The sequence below is a fragment of the Scomber scombrus genome, chromosome 2 (assembly GCF_963691925.1).
Source record: "Scomber scombrus chromosome 2, fScoSco1.1, whole genome shotgun sequence".
Classification (NCBI taxonomy): domain Eukaryota; kingdom Metazoa; phylum Chordata; class Actinopteri; order Scombriformes; family Scombridae; genus Scomber; species Scomber scombrus.
Genome location: NC_084971.1, coordinates 14,752,363 through 14,774,584, shown reverse-complemented (window position 1 = coordinate 14,774,584; position 22,222 = coordinate 14,752,363). Strand labels below are relative to the sequence as shown.

Sequence of the window (22,222 nt, the reverse complement as noted above, 5' to 3'; positions counted from 1 at the left end):
GGCCAAATTTGATCCATGACGCATCTTGAAAATAAAAAAAAACTGACAACAGTGGATCAGTATTAGAGGACGCTTCAGGTGTTAGAAATTATTTTCATTCAGGTGTGTTATTCAGTGTTTACAGCCTTTATGTGTCTGTTCCTCCTCAACCTCTTTCTGCCAAATTCACCCACATCCACACAAAAATGTATCTTTGCATTTATATAGTCACAGCACAATGCAGCATTAAATTAAGATTTGAGTGCAGGAATAAGCTGCTGCTTGCCTTGGTTGTTCGGTAGCATTTATGAGCTTGGTCAAATCACTTATTCTTTGATTGCTTGTCCAATAACAAATAAAAAATAAAAAAACTCAGAGCAAGTCAATCATGAGTTTGGCTTTGTTGAAGTACAATGTAACTCATTTTAGAAAGCAATAGGCAACATAAACAAAGTAATTGACTGAAACTCCAGCTGAGAGAAATTGCAGTGTCAGTCCTACTTTTTACTAAATGACTGGATTGTATAGTGTTGTCTTCAACTAAGAGTAGGTGTTTCCTGTTGTATAAAAATGACCTCAAAACACTGGTGTGGACACAAGTTGTTGATGTTTTATTACAGATACATTCATAATGGATCTAGTGTTAGATTTGAGAGAAACATGTATACACTGTACACATACTGACAGCTACACACAGACAACAGACAGCTCACACAAAGATCAGAGACAAAAAAACAGTGTGGTTTCTCTTCTGACTATCTCCTTCCCTGTACATCCACCTCTCTTCACCCCTTCCCTCCTCTCCCAGCAGGGTAAGGAAGGTTTCCTGCAGATTCTTCACAGGTACATGGAGGTCCACGGCACAGTGTACTATGAGACTCAGAGACCTCCAGAGGTCCCAGCCTTTGTGAAGAACCACGGCCTGCTGCCCCAGCATGAGCTGCAGCAACTGCTGCGCAAGGCAAAGGCAAGATACTGAAAAAAGAAAAGAAAACAGGACCACACAGACACATCTGCAGCTTGAATTGTAACGGGTGTGGAGGTGGTAGGACCCAATTCCAGCACAGAACACCAGTGAGCAGTTTGAAAACAGTCTTTATTATACAGTCTGCAAGTTAACTGTACAAGTATATGGCAGTATATGGCTCTCACGGACATGAGGTTGACCAGGCGTAAGTCTCTGGGCTTTCCTGACAGGATCGAAGCCGGAGGACACCACACAGCCACAGGCAGACAGGAACAGGCGATACTCAAGGTCAGGGACAGAAGGCTGGTTCACCGGGGTAGATACGAGGAGAGGAGGTCAATAGCAAGCAGGGTCGAAACCAGGGAAACAGTCCGTGAAATAGTGCTGGAAGGTCTGGCATGAAGCAAATGCAAATGACGATCTGGCAAGGAATGAATGAACAACCAGAGTATATATACTGGCTAGATTACAGACGAGGTGCAGCTGAGAGTCCAGGTGATTACAGATGGGTTGCAGCTGAGTGCTCAGGTGAATAGAGTTAACTGATGAGGTGGGTGTGGCTGATTAGCAGGAGTGGAGCAAGGGTGTGGTGAATGGAAATTTAACAGCAGCAGGAGGGTAACAGAGCAGATTGTGACATGAATGTGTTCTTTCTTACAGTTTTATACTGTTGTACCCACAGAAACTGATTCTGATGGATGGTTTAAATTAAATATTGAAAATTTTAAACATGAAATTTTGATCTGATATACATACATGTAAAAGACACATTACCATAACCTTTTAAAAATGTACACATTTGTTATCATATTAATATATTAACATTCCTATTTTTTTCCCTGCTAGCTCTTCATTGGCTTTGGTTTCCCATATGAAGGCCCGGCCCCTCTTGAAGCAATAGCAAATGGATGCATCTTCCTACAGCCCAAGTTTCAACCCCCTCACAGCTCGCTCAATCATGAGTTTTTCAGAGGCAAGCCCACTTCTAGAGAGGTATGCTCATTATGTTCATTACTCCCCACCATCAGTCACTGATGTGAATATGTTTGCCACTGCACCTGCCAAGTAACTTCATTTATCAGTAGATGCTTTACTTTGTTGCTTTTAATTATTGTGTGAACAACTTTTGAGAAATTTCTGCAACACATTCTCCAAGCCTAGTGTGTTCTTACTATCCCCGAGAAGCACATCTTAAAAATGTTACAAATAATTGATGTGCTAGCTCTGCTCTCAACGTATTGCATTACAGAAATGTTATTTTACCTGATTTACAATTTGAATGAATGGCATGTTTTTGATACAATAAAATACCAAAAATAAATAAAAAATACTTATTACACTTAAATACATAATAAATAAATAAATATAATTATTATACTTAAATACTTATATTAATACTTAATAATTATTGTCAGAATCGTTATCATCATCTTCCTCAGGAAGATGATCCAAACTCCCCTCAACAACCTTTTAAAAGCTGTTTGACATGTATTTATAGAGTTAAGTGTAGAGCTTAATGTATGCCTTGCATGTATTTTCTGTAGGTGTCCTCCCAGCACCCATATGCAGAGCAGTACATCGGCAGACCTCACGTCATGACAGTTGACTACAACAACTCCCTGGAGTTTGACTCTGCCATCAGGGAAATAATGAGATCCAAGGTAATCTCCCCCACTGTGCTCTTTAATTTGCAAGGATAAAAAAACAGGTCTTGTAAATTGTGTACTTAAGCATCTTTGAGTATAAAAGGACATCCTATAAATATTGTATTTATGTGTTCTGACAACTTTCTCTGAAATAGGAAAGACTTTTTTTATCCATTCAGTTTTCCTTTGATCAAATCAGTCATTATTTTTTTAATATTAATCAGTCATGAATTTTTGAATATGAGTGCCTTTGTTGTTCAGGGCCTAGCTGTGGACTGCATGATTGTTTCAATCTTCAGTCTCACTGTCCTCAATATTACTTACAATATCAAATCTAAAAACCCAAATCTTTCAGATAGATATGTAGGAACAAACCCATGAGAGCGACCTCACTATTGGTCAGGAATTCTGCAGATCCCAGTACAAAGCAATCTAACCCATATGCAAAATATATCTCTGAAGCCAAAACAGATAAGGCCATTCAAAATGATCAAGTCAAGATTCAATAACTTTATTTGCCATTTGTGCTTGCACACATAGGAACTTTTGTGCGGAGTAAAGTGAGAGTAAAGCTGTGTCCTTCATCCCTCTCTGCCTATGTAAAACATTGAGCACTCGTCTGACATTGTGACAGGACTGTCTACCTTGAATAAATCAATTTTGGTCCTCTCCCACCATCTGAGGAAGCATGTCCTCTAATCTTCTTGCAAGAGCAGTGCAAAAAAAAAATTGTAACTGCATTTAAAAGGCTGATTAGGCACATATTTTCACATTTTGTGTTTGGTTTTCCTGGTTTTGGAAGTAAGGTAATTAGGGCACCCCTCATGGATGTGGGGAGCAGACTGTTCCTTAAGGATTCCTGAAACATCTCTGAAAGGGATGGAAGTAGTTTGGACTGAATTTTTGTATATCTATAGGGATGCCATCTGAACCCACCGCTTTTCCAGCCTGCATAACAGCCAATCGCCTCTGCAATTTACAGTTTTGTTAGTTCTCCATCTGAAATTCGAGGAATATTAAGGCTGTTTAGGAATTGTACCTGTATGTCCTGTCTGAAAAAGCACTCAGATCTATACAATTTCCCAAAGACCCTGAATGCCTCATTAATCTCTTTAGCGTCCATTATAGTGCTACCATTTGGAGCTTCAATGCAGTTAATAGACATTTCTGTCTGGTTTTGTTTAATGCGCTACACTAAAAGTTTCCCAGACTTTTCCCCCTGGTCATAGTAGGAGTGTTTAAGTCTCAATAAATTGGCAGCTACTTTGTTAGCTGACAGTTCATTATACTGTGATCTGAGATATTGCAAAAGTACTGGACTTTCAACGTAGCAAATGTAGGCTGATAGAGAATATGCTAGGAACAGCCAATTGTGGGAGAGAGGTTAATTAAGGAGTCAAGTGGAGAGATTAAATCCCTCTGGAAAGCCCACAAAAAAAGAGAAAAGAAATGAGAGATGAACATACAGACAGGGAAATGAAAGATTGAGAAAGAGAGAAAATCTGAGTCGTAGATCCACTAAACATCTGCACAGTCACGGAAACTTTTTGTTCTCATTAAAAATCAAAGAGTGATGTGCCAACCAGGCACATTTTACGCCCTAACATAACAAGTAAGTAATTTTTTTTAAAGTTACGGTGTTTTTCTTTAAATTAAACAAAATATAGATGCCGCAAGTCACTGCAATGTCCTGAGAAAGCATTGTCTCATGCAGTGTGTCCTTGCATGGATATTTTAGAAAGAAAATCTGCCCTTTATCATTACAAACACAAAGCTTAAAGAAGGCCTGTTTACACCACCTTAGCTTTCTTATTATATGTCTAGCAGGTGCTCTTGAAGTTATATTTAGATGTGATTAAGTGACATATTTACAGATAACAAAATCATGCTCATTGCATACAATATTGTTGACACATTTAAAGCATGGAACATTAAATATATTTGGCAATATTGAATTCCGCTTCAGCCATCTAATACTGTACCTTTTTTTTATTGTATTTTTCAACACAGTAACACTCAACAAAGGATCAATCTCAACTGTATGAAGGGCACTGAGGGATCATGTGCAGTAGGATGACAGCAGTCTGCATGATCCTTTAAACGCAGTGTAATAGTTTGTGCCTTTAGCAGATTAGAAGTAGTGTGCTTGGAGATTAGAGGAAAGGTGATATCTGTAGTGGTGAGTGTGTGCGTGTTTGTGTCGGTTTGTGTGTGTGTGTCTGCTCTCATCTCTTAGTCTACTCTTAGTCTCTCTTACTACAGTTCAGCAGCACTGGTTGACTGCTCTGTCAGACCACTGAGAGAGAGCTTATGGACCCCTTCACCCTTCACTGGAGGCACAATACCTCAAACACATACACACACACATGCACGCACCCACACATGCACACACACACATAGACACAAAATACAGGACCACAATTGTAGTCAGAGACACTGAAATTGCTCAAATCAGGCATATCAGCACACAGAGCCTTACCTGCACATTATGGCCATTAACTATGAGCCACACACACATAAACACACTGCATGTGTGAAAGAGGCCCATGTTCAGTCATGCAGGACAAAGCAATATCTGGCTGTCAAGTCCTTATGTTCCAATAAATCCTATCTCCATCTCTTTCTCTGTATTTTGTCTTTTTCATTCCTTTTTTTCTTCTTTGTCTCTTACTTTCTTTCTTTGTCATCCTGTTTTATAATTTGCTTTCCATACTCTCTTCCTCTTTCCATCTTCCATCTCTCTGTATTTTTCACAGTATATTTCATTCTTTCTCCACTATCCCTCTCTGACCTGATGTTTGCAGTACTGTCATTGTTCAGTCACTGGCTTCTAAACTTGCAAGCCATTCATAATTCAACTACCCTCACTTGTTTGAAGTACCATGTTGCCATATTATGGTTCAGAATTCAATAATAAAAAGGCTTAACAAAAGGTGAAGGTTTGGGGTTTTTTTCAAAACCACATGTGAAAAATGTGGTATATATATATATATATATATATATATATATATATATACATATTGACTCCCTATGTGTGTAAACTAATATGAATACATTATTCAGATATTCACAGATAAGGCTCTGAACAGATACAAAAAACTTTTTGCAACAATATTCACACCATCATACCAAATATGATTTATGTATGTCTTGTAAGGTGTTGTTGATTGCTTTGAAAGGCACCTTTAAATAAAATGCATTATTATTATTATTATTATTATTATTATTATTATTATTATTATTATTATTATTATTATTATTATTATTATTATTATTATTATTATTATTATCATTACTCATCCATTATAAACACCAATGAGGGGAATACACTCTTTGCAGTGGTTTCAGGATCTGGTTATCTGTCCTCTCAGGCTAGATGTCCATAAATCTGTTTAGAAATCATATTCTAGAAAAGGTGTTTCTCATAACGTAGGATCTTGTCTCATAATGTTTGGTTAGGGTTACTTAGTCTTATAAGTTTGTCTTATCAGAGTAAATCAGCTGGCTGGCTGTACAAAGTGAATAGAAACTTTTAGTAGCCAAAACAACATGATGTTTCATGATGTACACTGAGGTGTATTTAAGTTCAATTATCAGACATTCAGGGTCAACCATTCTTAATAACTTCTATGTGGTGTAAGGTAATTTGCATTATTCATTATGCCGTATTCTGATTGGGTGGGCATGAAGGGGTGACCACACCTCCAGCAAATCAGAGTACATGTCATTAATGTAATAATGCCAATTTTATGTAAATAGCTTCAGAAACAGTCTGATGGAAGACAGAGGGGAATCTGGGCTGTAAGAAAGGTATATTTAGAGAAATCTAAACAACCTTTGGTGAGTAAATGTTGTATTGTTGATTAAAGAAGACTCAGTATTTATTTTAAAAAATTGTCAAAAGGATGCAATACCAGATCATTAACATTCAACTGGGATCATCCTATTATATTCAGAAGTATACCACATTTGCAAAGGAAATCATCTGTTTTTTCCACTAATCTCCCATCCTGTGTTCACAATTGATTTTCACTCAGACCATTAAAAGTAACACAGCCTTTAGACTCAATTTAGACATTTTATTGTATATGATTTATTGCAGAGAAGTAGATCACACAATTTCTAACAACCTCAAGCTACACCCACTTCCAGTATAATCAAAGTACAAATATTTATGTGACATAAACACATCAGAAATTGGTATTAACTAAATAACTACTAACTTAATATGACTTAAATCAAAGTATAGACAAACCATGGAAAGAAAAGTGGTACTCTGTTCAATAGTTATTACAGAGAGCTTGTTTGTCTATTCCTCCTGTCCATGTGTTTATTTTCTGCTCCAGCTTACAAACTAGATTAACATAAGGCTTTGATCAGATTTGCAGTGTGTGTAACTTTTTAAATTGCATCATTCCTGCATAGTCGATTTTCAGTGGTTTTAACTTAAAGTGGGCCAAGTCTGATTCCACACATGGTTGAACATTAGACTACTCTGATTTCAGATTGGAAATGCAATTTAGTGAGTATCGTGTATAATTTACAAATTAGGTATATTGCATTAGGGCATAAAGACAAACCTCAATTTCTTTTAAATCTGGTCTTTGCGATTAAAAGTTATTTCTTACGCTTTTTTAAGGGGACCTATTATACTTTTGTCTATTTTCAGTTATAAATATAATGTTACAATAGTAGTAGTTGTAATTTGTTTATTGGGATCATGTACAGTATTAAACATAAATGTTACCATTTGATGTACTGTACCAGAGTTAGCCTATAGCTTATTTTCCTCGACAGTCCCTTCAGTTGGTCAATATTAAAACATCTAACAGCACAATAACTAACAATACAAAGCAAAAAACACACAGGACACATATGTTCATATTTAATGTGACCAAAGTCTTAAAAAAATGAGGTAAATGTATGTAATCCCTGTGAGCAAAAAGCCTAGGCTTCAGAGTGCTCTGAACGCTTGTTTTCAAACTTTTTTTTTCTACTTGCAAACTGAACTGACTTTGACTCATGACAGATATGTTTACATGATCATCTGCTCCACCTAAGCAAGCAACTGCCTCGCTCCACTAACATTATTGTTTTCTGACAGTGGCAGTCAACTTCACAAATTATAACAAATTGCTGATAAAAAACACAGAAATAAAAGTAAATTGTACAAATCCTATATCACATAAATACATAAATAGAACAACACACTTAGAAATATTACACATCCCCCAACAGTTAACCAAGAGTCAAGACTAAACCAATTTACCTTGCTGGTATGCAGACTGGTTTTATATTATACTTAACAACCCAGAAAAAATTGAACAATGTGTCTGTGAAACTAAATATTCACAGTATGAATTGTTGTTTATTTGGTAGCATTTCACAGTGTGACTGATTTTACATATTGCATCAATAAGCTACTGTACAAAATTAGGCGTGCTAGATTCCGCCGCCCCCCTTATCTCAGGCTTTCAGTGGAGAGACCTAAGGTCAACCTACTCCTGCCCCTCTCCCCATCTCCTACATCTGACTGGGAGATCTTCTCAACAGGCAGAAGCCTGTTAGCTCACAAACTAGAACTAAGGCACCAACTCCAACAAGGTTAATTGACCCAAACAGTGACATTATATCATTGACTTGATGTTCAAATGAACGATAGAAAACTGATCCCGTGATTTCAACCACTCAGTTTTTTTGTTGTTGTTTTTTTGGTGCGTGTGCCCTGTACTACCCCCAGCAAGATGCTGCCCAGCGCAGCTGCCCATGTCACCCATATCTAAATCCACTACTGTTTTCGGTTAGCCACACCAAGCCATGACTTGAGTGGAGCTGGCCAATCAGAACAGAGTGGGCTCATCAGGAGCTTAGATAGCCTGTTAAGAGACAGAGACTGAACTGAAAGGCTACATAAAGAGCTAGTTATAAGGTAAAAAATATATATATATATATAGTTTTTTTGAACTGTGAATCAAGCCATGTGAAACACCACTCAGTGTACAACAGTATGGTGTGGAATAACCCCTTGCTCTCCAGTACAATTAAGCATACTTAACCAAAATAACTGAATATTACTGGTAACACTGAATGAAATGTTGTTAAATGATACTAACAATGTACTCCAAAAAAATATATATTTTCAGGTGCTACAAATGCTACTCTAGTGGAGCCCCAGATTATAAATACAGAGCTGGACATTTTCATAAGAGGTCTTAATTAAAACGAAGCTCCAATTGATATCTTTATTTAGTTTGGCTGATTTCCAACAGTATGAAATAGTTGATCAAATCATACAATAACACTTTTTATTAATCCTACCATTTTAGTGGCAGCAATTTTACATTCAGCCAAATATCGTGTGATTGTCTCAGACAGTTTGTCTGAGACTGTTGGTATTAGTGAGAAACACAAAAGAATATAGTCTTACCAGCTCTAATTAGGCCAATCAGAAGTGTGTTTTAGTCATAAAACCAGCACATCACTGCAGGGAATGATCTATTAGTATGCAAATAAAGCCTAATGACTTTCGAAGCAGTGACATACTGTGATTAGGCCTAGCAGAAATCTGACAATAGAGACATTCATCTGCTGAAATTGACAAGAAGAGACAATTCATCGCAATTACTGCGATCAATGAAGTGACAGCAAAAGAAAATTACACTTTACTATGTGCAAAATATGGAAATAATAATGGTGGAAGCTCTTTGTGTGTTTTCTGTGTGTTATTTTCAGGTTGAGCCATATCTGCCTTACGAGTACACCTGTGAGGGGATGCTGGAGAGAGTACATGCCTACATACAGAATCAGGTGAGGTCCTGCCCATAAAAAGAGCACTGGACATAACACATCTCTCTTTTAGTTAGTAGTACTCTGTCTCTCTCATATAAACATTCATACACACTCTTTTCACAAGCTCTCAAACTCCCCACTCTGTTCAATGTTTCACCATTGTGTGCATTCAATACCCAGGTGTGTGTGTGTGTGTGTGTGTGTGTGTGTGTGTGTGTGTGTGTGTGTGTGTGTGTGTGTGTGTGTGTGTGTGTGTGTGTGTGTGTGTGTGTGTGTGTGTGTGTGTGTGTGTGTGCGCGTGTGCGCGTGTGTCAGTATTTCAGTTCTCCATGTATGTAGACTTGTGATTAATCGACATGCTAACTCTCATTATGAACCTCATATCTGCCCTCCGGCTCTAAAGCAGAAGGTCTACTGACACTAATGAGAAGGGATGAGTAAGGAGAAATTGGAGAAGTGCAGCGACAATGACGATGATGGAGGACTGGGATGAAAGAAAGATATTTGAATAATCCCACACTAGATGTCAGACAAACTGCAGAGGGTCTCTCAGCAGCCTTTGTCTGCTTCTGACTGGCAGCTAGTTTGGACACCAAAGTGCTATTGCAATAGCATTTATACTATTGAAATACAAACAGGAGAAAGTGAAACTAGTGAAATATCTTACCACATGATTTAACATAGAAATCAGTCCTTGCAGTTTGTCATCTCTAGCACTTTTTCTTATGCTTTAATTTCACTTAATCTACTGTACCAAAAAAACTAACCAAAAAAGCACATGCATTAGTAATAATGATACACTGGCATCCTGTAGCAGCTAACTTATCACCTTCTTATAATTCACCTCAGACTCTCTTTGCCTATTATATAGTGCAAGTGTGTTAAATCTGGCAGTTATACAATACATTTGTATGTGCTTTTTGATGAACTTTTATATGTATTTATTGTCTTAAGTACATTATTGAAAGTGTTATTGTACAGCAGTATTGTTAAGGAACTTTTGGACAATGAGCAGTTGCTACCTTCATTGTTTTGAACATAAACACAATGACATTCATGTGCCAAGGTTGGCAGCAGAGGGAGAAGAGCAAAGACAGATACTGCTTTCATGAACATGCACAGCTATTTGCAGGATGCCATACAAGATTTTTTTTAGTTTGCCACCAGGTCAATAAACAATATCAAGAACAACTGTGATATCAGTAGCAAAACTTTCTGTATTTATCGGGTCATAGTGCAAACCATTTTCTTTATTTTAAGCTACAGCCTGCTCTATCTGGATGAAATTGGAGTAGGTATGTGGCTGCAGGGTTGTAGCAGGTAGTCAATGTCATAAAGTTGCACCCTGCATTCAAAATACAGAACTGCTTATTGTGTGAAAGTACCTTCACTGTTTTGATAAAGCAGTACCGATACTGCTACTATACTTTGTGTCAAGTTGCATCCCAATTCTACATATAAATTAGGGATGTAAACACCAGCACATTATTAGGATAGGAACCTCTAATGCACTCTAACATATATGAACAGCATCTATATTTTTGAAATAATACTCTTTTTGGGGGGTTGTTTTTTCTGTTACTCAATTGACACAATTTGTCATACACAATACACCACTTCTTCTGAGATTCATAACTCAGTCAAATTGAAAAACACATATCATGCACACACTGGTAGAATCCGTATAATTCATTCTTCACAGAATGGAGGACAAATGTCCATAAATCCATTTAGACATCTTGGAAAAAGTATACTATTTAACAGAAAATAGAGCTATCTGATTTCTTGTAGGCCTTGCGCACTTCCAGTATAATAATACGATTGCACAAACTGACTCTACCATATCTTCCACCTTTTGCCAGAACTTCTGTACCCCAGAGCCTCCCTTCATCCCAGCCAACCTCTCCAGACAGGGGTCTGCTGGTGGCAGCAGGATTACAGGACCTCTATTTGTGGCCCTGCCCAATTCCACAACCTTAGGCTGGGCATCCAATGTGACGGCTCCACCTGCATGGCCTCCCCTCAGCTCTCTCAGGCTGCTTGTTTCTCAAGAGGGACAGTCCTGTGTGGATGCGTGCCAGTCAGCTGGTTTAATCTGTGAACCTGCTCACTTTCTCTTCATCAACAACAAAGAAGCACTGCGAGGGTATGTTAATCTAAAGTAACATCCTTTTGCATTACATGGTGTGTATTTGGCTGACAAACTTAATATTATATGTCAACTGTACTTTAGTGCAAAGTTTAGTGCCGACAAGCAACCTGTCTTCATTCACATATTCTGCTCTTACAATTTAGCCACATAGATTTTTTGGAGGCAAATTTTTCATATTTTTACGTTTTAATATGGAAACACTGAAATGCTCTTATTCACAGTCATTGGTGTTTGGTTACACTGGCAAAGTACAGATGATGTGTAAATATTATGGTATGTTCACACTGTCAGCTTCACCTGAAGAGGACCATCATCATTTGAAACATAACAATGATGTCTACATATAAAGAACAGCTGGAAACATCTGGGCAGGTTTGGGGTGTTGTTTGCTCTTTGAGTACAAAGAATTCAAAGAATATCACAGACTTTGTTTCTAAAAGGCCTATAGTGATTAAACTTCATCTACACAAAATGATAGCATGGAAATCTACAGTGTTTTTTTGCACTGCCCGGATGAATAACTTTTTTTGATAATACAGTCTTTGGTAATAACACATTTCATTGGTGTGAGGCCACCAAAAATGGTCAATCCAAAAAGGGACAGGGGCCCATTTCCCAAAAGCAATGCATTTAATGAACCTTCTTCAGCTTCAGCTTCATCTGTCTGCCAAATTAATGGCTTTTTGTGTTTCACATATACTGTACATAGGATATTTTACATTAATATTCCTTATGAGCCTGAGAGCATCTTGAGAGCTGAAAACATTCTTTATATAAAGGGGATATATTGTAGGGATTGATTATAAAGTAGGTCAAGGTGCTATATGAATTCTGTGAAAGTATCAAAGCATTCAGTCCACGGTGCACACAGCCTGTATTCAGAAACTGTGCCTTTTTAAATGAGCCATTTGGACTTCCGTAAGTTTGCGATGTCCCCGCTATATGCTAACAAGCCCCCAGGAACAGTGCTGGGATTTGAAGCTAATTTGACCTAGTGGCCAAACCATGTAATTGTAACTTCCGTGACCACCGGGGGCCCAAAAACATTTTTCTGACACACAATCATGGCAAAAAGAGTGGTTGTAAAATGGTGGAAATGTTTTTTTTGAGCTTCACAGCCCCTGCGAAACATTGATCCAAATGGTCTGATCACATTTCAAAAGTATGTAAAAGCCACACAATGAATCATTTTATCCCATTCAAATTAGCTAGGGGGCTAAACCAGAGGTTAACTGTCTATGAGCACATGGGACCAATACAGTATATTTTTAAACGTGGGATCCCCAGTCTCTCCTGAGAGAAACAAGATATGTTTATTAATGTTATTTACTTAATTTGTGTGCACTCACTTCATTTCAGCTCAGTGTGGGAGTCTCTACTACATTATGCTGTATTATATTTGTGCTAGTTTCTCCTCTGCTCTGCTGTGTGTGTGTGTGTGGAGGGACTGAGCCCCACCCATGGTGAGACACAGAGCCAAACTCTGCACAGTTGTTGGATGTCGGGGAGCAAATTTGTCATTGCGCAGCAATCCAAAGGTTGGATAACATTATCCTCAGCAGTGGACATTGCAATTTACCAGTGAGTCCTACCCAGAGCCCTGGTTTTACCAAGCTACAGGCTAGGCTGCAATCTTTTTGCTGTGGTTGGCCAGCCAATATGTTTAAATAAGAAAATGAGAAAATAAAACTAAACGTACATTCGCATAAATTAATTAATCTACTAATCTGCCAGTTTCTGTTGTCATAGTCTTCTTTATCTGCCTAGTGTAGTTATCTCTTCAGGCTAAATTGTGACTTTTAGGTTCCACATCCACTCTTTTCCTTATTAAAGTCCACTGTTTCTACTGTTTAATAGAAACAAGGTTAACACTGTTATCTGTTTACTGCATATTAAGCTTTTTCATATTGAACTCTTCCAAGTGTCAAACATTTGTTCGCTCTTGCTCTTACTTTCCATACTGCACCAGGAAATGTTCTAGGATTGATCATTATCAGGAAACGGCCAGATTTATTGTATAACTGAGAGAAAATGTTATAGTAGGTATCTCAATTCTTAGTAGATGTTTCATAACAGATTATATACAAACTCTATATTCACATTGAGAACAGGTTAGGTTGAATCTTCCCAGGTATTTTTTTACTTTACTGTACCAGCATTTGGCGAGTGAAGCAGGAACTTAGCTTCAGATGTGTCTTTGGAGCTCTGAGACATAAAGCCTGCTGTTGTGTGTGACTCTCCTACAAACACTCCTCTCCTGCCTGCTTTCATCTCCAGCTTTTATTCTTTGCTCTTTTTTCATCCTCCAAGCATCTTTTTTGTTCACTTCTTTTCTGTTACTTGTCCTTGTAGCTCAGGTCTGTTCTCTGACACCAGTTATCTTTCTCACACTGACATCTCATACCTGCCTCACAGCTTTTCAAACTTCTTTGTCGCTTCTCCACTAAAACTCAAATCAAATTGGCATCTGTAGTGTGATGAAAGTGATGAAATCTTTCTATTTTCCTGACTCTTCCTTCCATTTATTTTGAGGTTATGCCAATTCCACTCTCCTGTCTCAAACAAACAAAAACAACTTTTAATACTTGTATTTTCTGACATATTCTTTTGAAGAACACACAAAGTATATTTTCCCAGTGAAGAGTTATTCTGGTGTGTACACAGACCCCTGCTCCTCTCTTTCATCCTGTAGGTTGCAGGTGCAGTGTGAGGTAGTAGACTCTGAGATCAACCATATCCTTCCAGCCTTCTCCGTGGTGCGACGGGAGTGTGGCCTCCAACGGGAACCCCTTCTCTTCAGCTGTGCAGGTCACTCCCCCAAATACAGACGTCTTTGCCCCTGCAGGGACTTCCGCCGCGGACAGGTGGCACTGTGCAGAGACTGTCTATAATGATGGGACGCACAGAAGACAGACCCAAAAGAATTAAATACAGATTGGCGTGGGAGAATGGCAGCCACAGGCCAGAAGGGGAGCAGAGCTGTAACAAATTACCTAATGGTGCAGAAAGGCAGCCACCCACCCAGAACAGTAGATGTGGGATGATGAGGAACAGGCATGCATGGATTAAGAGTGGGTACAGTAGGCTTAAGTGCCAGGATGTAAGTGAGGATATTGGTTGAGTGTAATTGTTATAACAGTTGTTATACTGTAACAAGCTAGAGACATATAGTGACTTCCTAGAACAGTGTTCCTATGACACCAGGTGTCTTTACAACCAAACTTTCACATTAACCTACCGACTACAGGAAAATAGTCTGCTTCTGCAAGACGTTGACTGCTATATACAGTGTAACATTTCATTTTTGGAACTGCATCACCAAAACTAAGGGGTTTAAGGTGGAAAATTTAAACTGGAAGGTATGTGTGTTGTGACTGCAGAGAGATTTTGACTATGGTATCATTCCTTGACAGAGCCTTCAAATATGTTGGCTTGGAGAAGGCAACTTCGGTTCAATATCCAATCTCCTCTCTGCACTTAGACAGAGGATGATGGACAACCAGGTCATCTCCCTTGCTTTTTCTCCCCTCCTCCAGTGATGGACAGAGTTATTTATCAGACTGAACCCAAGTCGGAGGCAACATCGGTCAATGCAATCATCTCTGGTCGCAAAAGAAAGGAGGAGGAGGACAGATGACAAAGATAAAGGGTACACGATTATTTTTCAATAAATAAGCCTTTAGAGCTCTCTACTGGATTTTTAAAGAGTCCTCTGGGCTTTATGATGGCAAAAAAATCATAAAATAAAATTAACAATCTGAACAGATCAGTGTTAAGATGTGGTTTTTGTTGCGTCCAGTCTTCTCTAAGTTCCTTCTGACCTTTTTTGGGTAGGAGGGTTTCTTCTCCTTTCACTTCCAACTTCTATGTGTTACAATTCTTCCACCATCCAGATTCATCTGGATTTCCATCAATCCATCCAACTATAGGGTGAGATATTTGATCTTTTTCGACAGCCCACACAGGTCAAAGCTGTCGATAAGAAGTGAGGGCAGGATAGAGAAAATAATGGATGAGGGAGAAAGAAATCAGATGTCAGATGCCAAACATCCAATATTTTTCTTCAAGCCAGCTCCGCACCAGAACAGCTGTATGTTTTCCCTCAATTTTTTCTGAACTAAATATCATGTCATTATTACAAATATTTGGACTGAGACATATGGTTGAAATATCTGGGAAAGCTAGTGCTTCCTTAGTTTAGCTTTTTTTTTTGAATGTTGTGTAGTAGGGCCTTTTTGGTAGGGCTGAAGGAGTTTTACAGGTGGGAGTTTTGTGCACTCATCTTCCAAACATAGCTTCCTGTTCTCCTGACTAAAATTGTGGAGCTTTCACGCCATATTTCACATTTTCCTTGTGACCAGAACTCCCGTGAGACATTCAGACATTGGGTTTGGGCTGACCAGACGTTTGTTCATGTCAGCCCAAATTTATGGTCCCATGTACACATGTCCCAAATCTCAGACACGTCTGTCCTCCTGTTTCACCACGTGTTGCATAAACCTGTGTTTTATTCTTCCCAGAGCACCTTTTGTTACTCTGAAAGTCAGGTGTTTTGACAGGTGTTTTGACAGGTGTTTTTGTTATTCATGATTCATCATGTTTTAGTACAGGCTGATGCAAAATGCTTAAATTTTGCACAATAAAATAGCTACCAAGACAAGTTTAGTTTGAAAAACCACCAAAAAGCCTTTTCAGTTGGGTATTTGGAGGTTTGTCATTGACAAATTTATTTCAGTATGAAAATCTAATTTTGTGTGTGTTTGTTTTTCATGCCAGATCATATTAACCGGAACAGTAGTGAATGCCATTCTTATAATCAATACAAAGTTATTTGATTAATTATTAATTAATGACCAATGTGTTATACAATACCAGTCAAAAGTTTGGACAGACTTTCGCATTCAAGTGAATGGGAAGGTCTGTCCACACTTATGACTAGTATTGTACATACAACATGTTTGTGTGTCTGTGTGTGTTAGAGAAACGGGAGGGGCTCTTGGTCTGAATCCCAATGACTAAAGCACAATTCAGTGAATAATAAATCACAAGTGTGAATGCCAAAGTAGATTCATCAATTCCTCATTGACCTGCACTAGCATGGGGAAAGAAATGTCACCAGACAATCTAATTTAACACCAGAGGCAATTCAAATTGCAATGAATACTTTTCATCTTTACAATCCATCCATCTTCTTGAGTGAAATATTTACAGTGATCATAAAAAAGCACTAAGCCCCCCCTGCAGAACATCTGTTCTTTCTCTCAGTGGTCATGACATATCAATGCAGGCTGCAGCCAATGGAAAGTTTCCAGTTGTCTGTGAGTGTGAAAATGTAAAATCATTACGCTATTAATTCATATGGGATTATATGGGTCATGCTTTCAGATAATTATGCTTACTTGTAAGATTAAATTGACTGGAAAGTCCTCCTTCTTCTGAACAAAGTGAGGTATAGCACTTTGTGGTTTATAGAAATGTGATTGACTAAACAGATGTTCCAATCAATGTTTCCAATCATATATTATTGTTATTATCTATAATGTGAGGAAATCTCATTGAACTATTCAGAAATGCTCTGGAAAATATTCTTGCACTGTGTAGTCTGTAAATCACTCTATGACGATTTCAAGGGAGGGGGAAACACAAGTAGGCTCGTGTAAAGGTGGTTGTAACTGTTTGCACCAGCAGCTATGTTCACATTAAGCCATATCTGTCTGAGGGCTTGAGACTAACAGCTTCCTGTCATCTCGGGGACAAACTGATATCCTGCCCGGGAGGCCACCGCAACGAAAGGGTTTTTCAAAAAAAAAATATTTTATTTATTTATGTATATATTTTAAATGATCACTTATCAAATGACAAACTAAATGGAGCTCTGACTGGCTCGCAGCACCTTGGAAAGCATGTCTCACTGGTTAAACAAAACACAGTGCTGCCCTGGCAGTGTGAGTATATTAGCTGAAGAATACAATGATAATTTCAGTATAGGCTATTATTGAGTTTTCTTTATGTTATAATCTATGCCTTAAACACTTAGGCCAAGTCATAAAAAATTACATTCTGATAAATAGCTGATGGGTCACAGGTGGTGAAATAATACATTATTAATAAGGAAAATATTTATTACATTCTCTAAACAGTTTGAACATACCAGAGAGCAGTGCAAGGCTGCAGAGCTGCTCTACAGCTGATAGTTTCATTTTTTGGCAGGCATGAATTACTGACTCACAACTAAGCAAACTAACAACAGGGAATACTAAGAAATATACAAACACTGATAACAATTATTTTAAAAGGTGCCTTCAGCATGCTACAATCTTTGCATACCAGATGGGTTATCAGGAGCAGAAATGGGACTGCATGTATAGTAGCTACATTAATATGAAAATGTATTGCAAAGGTACAGTTCACCATGGAAACATTTACAATTACGGCCCACTGAAAGCAGCATCTTTAAACTTTAAAGTAAAATGTTAAAAAAAACACTTCAACAGGAGCGGATTAAGTGAGTCAAGGGCCCCAGGCAAACTCTGTCTTGCTTTACAAAGTAAAGAAACAAGTTTATAAAAAAACAGAAGAGTAGGAGTGCTACCTGGAACTATTGAATAAATTGTAAAGATGGTGCTCTTTGGCTAAGGGCTGAAACAACATTGAAAATAGGAAGACACCAAGGCACTCGTCTTGGAAAAAATAAAATGCCTTTATTTTAAGGGCAGGACATGTTAAAAACTGTACTTCTACACGTTTCGGCTAAGGGCTAAGGGCCTTGTGTCTCCCAGAGGAGATATGAGGCCCCCTGCTGTTCACCTGTATTTAGTTTTTTGTTTTTTGGTTACCCTGTGTGGTTCTGGCTTCCTTTGTCTGAGTCTGCCACTGGCTAATTGTTGATTGTCCACACCTGTTGGTCACTTGTTTTTTAACCTGACTTGTTGCAGATTCATTGCTCACTTCCTGACGAAGGCTCCTTAGCCGAAACGCGTAGAAGTACAGTAAACAAGAAACAAGTTTGTTTATATTAACTTCGAAACCATTCTAAGATGATGGTGAAAAAAGTTAGTCTGGAGCCCTGCCAGATGTTATTCATCATACCATTTAATGTAATATCAGACTTATAGAGCCACTATATTATGAACCACATATAGGCTTATAGGGATGTGTTTACACCTCTCCAGTGTTTCAGCAGCTGTGTTCATATTCAGCCATATCTGTCTTATGTAATTCATCATACCATACTAAATGTAATCTCAAAAAAATAGTGAGAACAACAGTTTTTACCCCCAGACCCAACAGATGTAATTTTGGCTATGATTAGGCTTTTATAATTTCAAATGCAAGCCCTTCATTAGCATCATCTTTTTAAATTAACTGAACATCTTTCAACAATTAAGCCAATTAACGAAGCGCTAGTTGTGGGCTACACCACTTGGAGGTTATGTAGCCGAATTGAAATTGTGCTCCTTTAAATGTTATACAGATTAAAGAGAGACAAAGACAGGAATCAATAACTAAATATCGGTGTTCGAAGATTGGCAGATTTGAGCAGTGTAGTTCATAGTGGTCAGGAACTGAGATAAGAAGTATACATGCAACAATATCTCAGTTTCTTTCGGAGTACTTCATCTAGCACACTATCCAGGTTTCAGACATCGGGATATAATGTTTACACACACAGACACAAAAACAGGACACTTCAACAACACGATCATAACCGGGATACTCAAGTTCATGTGCTAGCTGTTGATGGCAAATAGATAGAAATGGTTCGCTACTGTTGGCTGGCTGCTTTCTTAAAAGAGAATATATTAATATTAATTATATATGCTTATACATACTTAATGCATGTGTGTGAAGGTTTGGAATTTATTTAAAAGCACCATTGACATAATTGTGCTCAGTAACAAAAATTATGTGAACTAATTACTTCTGTTGTTGAATAATTGGTGTCATGTAGTATTTTCTATTCTATAATAAGTAATGAGAACAAACATTTCTCAAGTTACTTGCCAACACTGATGCGAATGTCAAACTATGTTTTGCTTCAGCGCTTGGGTTTAGACATAAATCAATGATGCAAATTATATTCATATGAACCAAAGTCTTTGGAGACAAGATTTACGGCCATGGTGTGGTATCTGCAGGTGTGGCTGTCTATTGCAGATGCAGCCACTTGAAACTGAACCTTTGGAGGCTGAGTATAGTTTTATTACAACCATCAGATATTAATTTAGGCACATAAACTCAAAGTTTTCCATCTCTCTGTGAAAGTCTTTATCTCCTATAAGGGCGACTTTCAAACTTTACACATAGCTGCCCTGTAACCAGATTGGACACAGTCAGAAGGACACTGTGTGTGTGTGTGTGTGTGTGTGTGTGTGTGTGTGTGTGTGTGTGTGTGTGTGTGTGTGTGTGTGTGTGTGTGTGTGTGTGTGTGTGTGTGTGTGTGTGTGTCTATGTGTGTGTGTGTGTGTGTGTGTCTATGTGTGTGTGTGTGTGTGTGTCTATGTGTGTGTGTGTGTGTGTGTGTGTGTGTGTGTGTGTGTGTGTGTGTGTGTGTGTGTGTGTGTGTGTGTGTGTGTGTGTGTGTGTGTGTGTGTGTGTGTGTGTGTGTGTGTGTTACAAAACATGAGTCTAAATGGCAGAAAAATGTTTCTACAATTCATTTTGACTCAAAGGCTCAATCTTGACTAAAAGAACCAAACACTTAAGCAAGTACAGCAGAAGAAATAAATGGTGCACAAAGAACATGACATACAGTAACTGAATTCAGATGTCAGTGGCAGCCACTTTATCGGTCCATATTTGTTCTCAGACTTGAAAAGAAAATGACTGCACCTGCACCTTTACTAAAGAGAATCATTATTGTGGCATTAAGACTTCAAAACCTAAAGAATATCCAGCAGCAGCCTGGATCACTTATCAGTTTTATCAAGGTTATATTCACAGCTCAGTACAAAGACAAAGGAAAAGGATACATTATTCATGATTTGCAAGTGAGACCACAATGGAAAACATCTATACAGAGAATGGTTGATCACAGAGGGTGGCATCTAATCAAACCTCCTTCACTGAAACTGTTCATCTGCCTTCTGATTAAGCAGACTCGTGTGTGACTCACTCAACCATTATTCTGACGCAGCTTTTTGTCTAGAGAAGTGTATGTGCAAATTTTGAATGTCCACTCTATGTTTGTATCATGTTCCACAGTGATGATTGTGCTCACATAAGCAAACCATGTGTTCTTTTTGTGGCTTAGATCAAGAAAAAATCTTATTCACCATCCAAACTCCCAGTCTTCTTGAATGTGGTTTTAGTAAAGAGTGCAGACCTTTTAGTTCAGTACAGTACCAATACTGTAATGTCAAATATTCTGTTACAGGTAAACATCCTGCATTCAGTAAAAGCACCTACATGTGCCAATAGTACCTACAGTACTCAACATGGAGGCAAAATGACACTTGCCAGGTTCAGTATTTCCATATATACAGTACTGTGCAAAAGTTTTAGACACTTTAGATGTTTAGTTTTTTTTATCCATAAAGCAATGCATCAGGGAGGTGTATGATCAGTCCAAAATGTATTCTGCAGCATGATAGCAACTCCAAACATACAGTCAGGGTCATAAAAAACTATTTTCAGCAACAATAAGAAGGAAAGAGGAGTCTTGCAACAGATGGTTGCCCCCACAGGGCCCTGATCTCAACATCATGGAGTCAGACTGGAATTACTTGAGGAGACCGAAACAACTGAGATGCTCCACAAAAAATCAAATCCACAAAGAACTGTGGCAAGTTCTCAAAGATACCTGGAACATCCAACCTGCCAAGTACCTTGAAAAACTATGCGTGGGTGTAACGAGGAGGACTGGCGTTGTTTTAAAGGCAAAGTTGCTCACCAAATATTGATTTCTTTTAGGTTTCTTCTGTTTACTAAATTTGTATGAAGTTAATTTTCCCTTACCTAGAACCTCCCTGTGCCCCCTGAATGCCAAGTTGCATGAAGCCAGAGTAGTCGTAAAAATGATCCACCTAGCTTGCACTCCGTTGACAAGTGACGTTGGTGGAATGTTGATGACGTTTTTACCCAGAATACACTTTGAGTCAATATCGGCTGTACTGTAACTGTGAGAGTGAAAATGAAGCCAGTCATGATGCAGCACAACATTTTATTCAATATTTTACACTTAACTACATGACTAAAGTCAGTCCTTGTAAAGTTTTTACTATTCATAGGATCATTTTTAAAGCATTTTCATTCTGCTTTTAGTGCCTGAAAGTTTGCAGTACTGTATGTAATTTCATTATATCTGATGTATTCATGTGTAAACACTGTTTCATTGTTGTAGCTAGTGAAGCTGAAGATAATCTTAAATACAGTTGTACAGTTTTGTAGGAAGCAATATATCATAACAGAGCTAAAAACCTTAAACCATGCGTACGAGTGATTTACGAGGATTTGCCGCATTCACCAATTTCCTCGTATTTTGGATTTTCTCTAGGTACGAACAACATTTACGAGTGATGCAGACCTGTCGTACCTCTCACGCACAACCAACCTGCAGTCCTCCAAAGCAATAAAACACGACTGTTACTGTCTAATTGTCTAATGGCAGTGTGCCAACGATATCATGTCTTTGGGGGGAACTCAATTTTTTTCCGGGGGGGGGGGGGGGGGGGGTTGACATCATATACT

At 38.2% G+C, this 22,222-nt stretch overlaps 1 protein-coding gene across 1 annotated transcript in view; it reads left to right on the top strand.

Moving 5' to 3' along the window:
* The window catches only part of LOC133993914 (alpha-1,6-mannosylglycoprotein 6-beta-N-acetylglucosaminyltransferase B-like), a 120,895-nt gene extending 106,471 nt beyond the window's left edge, over nt 1–14,424 (top strand). Inside the window, exons 12-17 of the mRNA XM_062433050.1 lie at nt 791–946; nt 1,793–1,939; nt 2,491–2,607; nt 9,325–9,399; nt 11,244–11,527; nt 14,226–14,424. Of these exons, the coding sequence (XP_062289034.1) occupies nt 791–946; nt 1,793–1,939; nt 2,491–2,607; nt 9,325–9,399; nt 11,244–11,527; nt 14,226–14,424 (978 nt within the window). The remainder of the gene's footprint in view (nt 1–790; nt 947–1,792; nt 1,940–2,490; nt 2,608–9,324; nt 9,400–11,243; nt 11,528–14,225) is intronic.
* The last annotated feature ends 7,798 nt before the right edge of the window (nt 14,425–22,222 follow it).